At 43.9% G+C, this 6,044-nt stretch overlaps 1 protein-coding gene across 1 annotated transcript; it reads right to left on the reverse strand.

Annotated features, from left to right (window-relative positions):
- Positions 1-4,380: 4,380 nt before the first annotated feature.
- On the reverse strand, positions 4,381-6,044 carry LOC109400271 (zinc finger protein 777; the record flags this gene model as incomplete). Its single annotated transcript, XM_062847177.1, is given in 3 exon segments — positions 4,381-5,260; positions 5,543-5,962; positions 6,022-6,044. Coding segments are annotated over 3 exon segments (1,304 nt in total), but the record flags the coding sequence as incomplete, so codon positions are not given.

Consider the following 6,044-nt stretch of genomic DNA (forward strand, 5'->3'; position numbering starts at 1 on the left):
TTTTTCATCACAATGATTTTAAGACTATTAATTGGAATCAAAAGGACAGTATGCGTGAACATCCTGTTTTCAATGGAACAGCTGTTAAAGCAAGTGGGCACAAGATTTTTCTCATGGTATAAACAGAAATAAGCAGAAGTTTCAAGAATCACGTAGAATTGAAGTCCCAGACAAGGAGAAAATATCGTAACAAATGAGATCAACCATAAGAAGAAATCAAAGAAGCAGTATGGGGATCGCACAACAGTTAATGATAATCAGCGAAAAACACAACGACGCAACGAGAAGGAGATGCTTGGTTTTTGCCCTAATGACTCACTGAAAGACTCAGCCATGATCAACAACATCGAGACATCGAGATTCATCAAAAAGCAAAGTAATTTATATCACAATTCCGAGGCGAAGGAGGTAGCGGAATACGGAGTCAACAGTTGCCATTTGAATCACAGGTATGAGTCTAGTTAAATAAAAAAAAAAATATTAGGAAAGAAGAAGAATAATAATCTAGTTTTAAAACTTGTAAGGATTAACATTAGCTAGAAAATGGTCAGCCAAGGATATTATCGAATCAGATTCAATAGAAACAAAACAAGAGCACTATAAATATAATATTTATAAGCAGAAGCAAAGCAGTATGTAAATCAACTCTTATTCGAAAAACAAAAAAACCTCATAGGACCAGAAACAACCAACAACCAACATTTTAAAAAAATTAAGAAATTTTAAGAAATTTCTTAATTTTTTTGCGGGAAAAGTAAGGGAATGCAACAAACCGCTGAATTGAGATTCAGCAATTTATTGCCAAAATGATAATTTTTGCCATTTTTCGGGAATGGGGCATACGTCACCCTTTTCCCCAATCAATTGCAACAATTTTGCATTTTTCGCTCATGACGAAATAAGGGATATGAAGAATGCCAAAGGAAAAAGATTTCTTGAGCCCACACGATGTGTGGAGCACAATGACACCAATTGTTAGAAACACGGACGGAAAGCGCCCAGAAGGAGAAGAGTCAGGAATTCAAGAATGACTCGAGAAAGGGAAACCAACATTCAGCTATTTATTGCCAAAACGATATTTTTTGCCATTTCTCGGGAATGGGGCGTACGCCACCCTTTTCCCCAATCATTTGCAACAATTTTGCATTTTCGCTCATGCCAAAGTAAGAGAAAGGGAAACCAACATTTTGGGATCTCGGCTTATATTTTATGGCATAAACATCGGGCATGGTTTTCAACATATGTTGAAGCCTTCTGTGCCTGTATTCTGGGTGACGAAATTCAAGTACATACAGGGTCGTCTTGATGAAATAAACAATTGCCTAGATATCCGATCGTAAAATGGGTTAAGAAGAATGATCTGATTGTTTTTGCAACAAGAAAAAACTTGGAAATGCATAACCTTCCCCGAAAAGAAAGGTAATCACAGACGACGATCATAATTGGATCGTAAAATTATGTTTTGAATCGATCGGACGACCGTCCACACATCCATGCTTAGAAGGCGTGAAAATTCTAACGCATGAGTGATCGTAAAACTAAGACGGGCGACGAAGAAAAGTAAACACTATAAATTTATGATCGCCCGGTGCGTTCATGAAAAATCAAGTTCGGGGATGATAATGATTGGTGTGGCCCTTGATGACTCAGCCACTAAGGCAAGAAATTTTGAGATTGAATTCGCGAGTACTTTCGCTCCCCTCAGAATTTTGATATGATCTCACAGATGTGAGAATGTGGATGGGGGATGCTATGATGCATCGGAGATTTAGCCTTTCTGTTTTGTTTTGGGGAGAGTTTTTGGGAGGTCCGAATCTCAGAGGAGAGAATAAATTGGCCATTCGTTCTGGAGGCTCAATTAATCTCGCGGATGTGAGATGGCGAAACGGGAGGCATAGAATTGCTCTCACGGATGTGGGAGATGCAAAGATTAGAAAAGAGCGTAATTAATAATCAATTATGCATGGGGCATTTGGAAATAAATTTCCCTCTGGTCTCGGAGAGAGTCCTGGAGAATTTTGATCGGATCATACTTATGATCAGGAGAATAAGAGTTGATGGTTAGGGAGAGGACCCTTATATAAGGGGTAGCAGATCCAAGGATCGGGGGCAGTCAGTTTGTGTTTAGAATTTTTCCATTGTTAATCTTGGAGCTTGAGCTCGACGCCATTTTTGGCTTATCGACTACTCTTGTTATCCATGTTAACTTGGAAAAATTAGTTGAGACCAGTTTGCTTAGGCTTTTCCCATTTAAACTTGTGAAGAAGTAGTTCAGTTCAGGCAGTTAGTTAGTGATTCAGTTTAGTGGTTTAGATAGTCAGTTAGTGTGTTTCATTTGTAGATGTTCATTTCTAATTCAATGCACTGTGGAAATTAAAATATTTATACTCGGATAATAAAGTAGTGTAGTTTTAAGAAGTGTTGGAGAGTCTTTATAAATGATGACATATCTTTAAGACAGCGAGTGCGAATTAAGAAGTTCGGTTGCAATTTTGGAAAGTGAGTGGGGTCGTGGTCCCGTTACATCTGTAATGCCATTAAAAGTTCCCCCAGAATTCCAGTGCAATGTCTCTAATCAGTATTTTCCTTGGAAAGCTTCACAACTCCGTTGGAATCTCAATATCTGGATTTTCCCCAGAAGCCCACCCAAAAGTTTTAAATTGAAACATTTTCCCCACACGCGCGCGAAAAAGTACATTTCAATTTCAATAACATTTCCTGAGGAAACGAAAGAAACGAAATTTCTCGAAGTCCAAATCGTAAACAACTTGGTGCCCTTTTCTTCACATCACAGCATCATTTCGTTAAAATGCTGTCAGTTTAACAAATGTCAAAATTACTTACGGAAAAAGGTGAAATTTTACTTGAGCGCTCTACTTGGCAATAGGAAACTTAGCTTAAAGAGTGAAGCCAGGCGAATCGGATTAGTCATTAACATAGGCGCCAACTTGTGACGTAGTTGGGGGGGCGAAGCTCTCCAAAATTGGACAAAATTCAACCTTTTTCCGCTCAATGCACTAGTTTTCACGTAAATATGCCTAAACTAGGTGAACTGTGTCGAAATTTTCCGAATTTGATTGATTATGAGAGGCCTCGCCCCCCCAACTACGTCACAAGTTGGCGCGTATAGTGGTTTCTGCTTTTAGTAGTGTTGCGTGTACGTACACGCTGCATTACACGAACACTACTTGAGTTACTGGTTGAAAATAGTAAACAAAGATCAGCTGTTCCCAGCAAAATCATATGGGCATATTTTCAACCAGTAGATTTGCATTAGTGTTCGTGACACCGCGCTGCGAAACCACTATGGTCATCAATGTGTCGAAGACAAAGTACATGATGGCAAAGGGCTCCAGGGAGGAATCACCGCTCCCGCCACCCCGAATTTTTATCGACGATGATGAAATCGAGGCGGTTGAAGAATTCGTTTACTTGGGCTCATTGGTGACCGCCGATAACGACACCAGCAGAGAAATTCAGAGGCGCATTGTGGCAGGAAATCGTTCTTACTTTGGACTCCGCAGAACTCTACGATCGAATAAAGTTCGCCGTCACACGAAGTCCATCTACAAAACGCTGATTAGACCGGTCGTCCTCTATGGGCACGAAACATGGACCCTACGTGCAGAGGACCAACGCGCCCTTGGAGTTTTCGAACGGAAGGTGTTGCGTACCATCTACGGCGGAGTGCAGATGGAAGACGGGACTTGGAGAAGGCGAATGAACCACGAGCTGCATCAGCTGCTGAGAGAACCAACCATCGTCCATACCGCGAAAATCGGGAGGCTACGGTGGGCGGGTCACGTCATCAGGATGTCGGATAGCAACCCGACTAAAATGGTTCTCGAGAGTCATCCGACCGGTACAAGAAGACGTGGAGGGCAGCGACCTAGGTGGGTCGACCAAGTGGAGGACGATCTGCGGACCCTACGCAGAATGCGGAACTGGAGACAAACAGCCATGGACCGAGTGGAATGGAGACGGCTACTATGTACAGCAGAGGCCACCCCGGCCTTAGCCTGATCGGTAAGGTAAGTAACATCCTTCGCCCGAGCTTCACTCTATTTGAAATACAATAATCAATAACGCCTCTAGCTGTCGGTAATTCTAGTTTGAAGGTAGGTCTGCCCTAAGGCGTGTGACAGATCAAAGCATTAGATCGTTTTGAATCACAGTGTTTATGGTATAATTGGCTAATTATAATGCTGCACATGAACCAAAGGCTACAAAGAGTAAAAATGATATTCCTCATACAAAGATTAGGATATTTAAAACGTTTATCCCTGACTAGAATGTTATACTTACTGCACAAAAAACACAATCACAGTAAAAAATGGCTTTCTCTATCATTCCTATGAAACACAAGTGAACGTTCCATGATTCGCCACTTTTCGCCACCTTACATACCTTTATTGACGATCCCATTCTCGCCCGGCCGTCCAGCGTTCGTCTGCGCATGCATGCACGTCCGGAAGTCCTCCGGACACTGTTTGCACAGGAACCGATGGATGGCCCGGTTGTGCAACTGCAGATCTTCGTCGCACGAGTAGTTCAGCTTGCACACGTGACAGTAGAACACATTTTCGTAGTCGTCGATCTTGTGTACGTCGAACAGGTGCTTCTTGAGATAGTACTTCGTCTTGTAGGTGAGCGGGCAGTATTGGCACCGGATTCGCTGGTCGTCCCCCTCCGGTTCCTGCTTGATCTCGATGACCGTTTCCACCGGTTTGATCTGCACCTGGCGGCCAACTTTGGCGACGGCTGCCTTTATCACTTCGTTCATGGCGGCCGGCGTCGTTCGCTTGACCACGATCTGGGGATTCAGTTTGGAGAGGACTGCGGCCTTGCAGGTTTTCTGATGCAGCTCGTAGTTGTTCTTATGGATGAAACTGCTGCTGCAGTGGGGACACTTGAACAATGTTGCGACCGTGTGCGGTAGCGGTTTGGAGATTCGTCTTGTGTGGGGGGTCGTGGGGGGCGTTACGATCTTTTTGAAGTTGACTTTGGGCTGTTCTGGTTGTCGGTGATCGTCTCGCTCGTGGATCAGGAGATTTTCACGGTTCCGGAAGACGGCCCGGCACTGGGAACATTTTACAACTGAAAACTCGGAGCCAACGACCACTTTGGCACGCTTTTCGGAGTGTTCCATGTTTAACAGTCTGCCCTGGGGGCGTTTTAGGATAGTTATCTTGCTGTTTATGATATTTGGGGTCGGTTTTGCTGCCGCGGGTGACCTCTTTTGCTCGGGGTTTTTTTCCATCTGTAAGTGAAGAAAAAGACAATAGAGATAATACCGGCGGAGCTCTTAAAAGGTCCAGAGAAATTCTCGATAGCACTCCAACGAAAACTCGTAGAGGAATTCTCCTGGAAATAATCTTGGTAGAACTCCGAAGGAATTTATGGTGACATTTCTAGAGAAGTTCCAGGTGGAACTCTTGCAGTAATTCGCGGCGGAGCTTCTAGAGCCTTTTTTGTTAATAAATAAATTACAAATTCTAGTGAAACTTCTACAGATAGTTCCGGTTGAACTGGAAGCACTAACCTGAGGCATCGATTGCACGGGCGAAAGCTTCTCCTCCTTGACCGGCGACAGTTGCTCCTCCTTAACCACAACGGTCGCCAGCTTCCCATCCAGATGGTAAACATCCACATCCTTGACCGTTTCCTTCACCGGCGGCGCCCCCTGCTCGTGCTCAGTCTTTATCTGGTCCGCCAGCTTGGACTCTTCCGCTTCGAACTCCTGCTTGATCTCCATTGGTTCGGCATCGGCATCGGTATCGTCGTCCTCGATCACCTCTATCACCGTGGGTGGTTCCTCTTCCATTTGAACACCAAACAGCCGACGGAACGTCTTTACGGCATTGTGGTTCCGAACCACCAGCCGCCGGAAGTCGTGGAAGCCGTTCATCCGATTCATGCAACCGTTGCAAATGGCGCTCGGGTAGTCCTGCTCTTTGTGGAACTGGAAGAAAATCCTGACGTGAAAATCTCTCTTACTAGTTAATTGTATTACCGACATACCGTTATCTTCATGTAGTGGAACA

Source organism: Aedes albopictus, chromosome 1 (genome assembly GCF_035046485.1).
Source record: "Aedes albopictus strain Foshan chromosome 1, AalbF5, whole genome shotgun sequence".
Classification (NCBI taxonomy): Eukaryota; Metazoa; Arthropoda; class Insecta; order Diptera; family Culicidae; genus Aedes; species Aedes albopictus.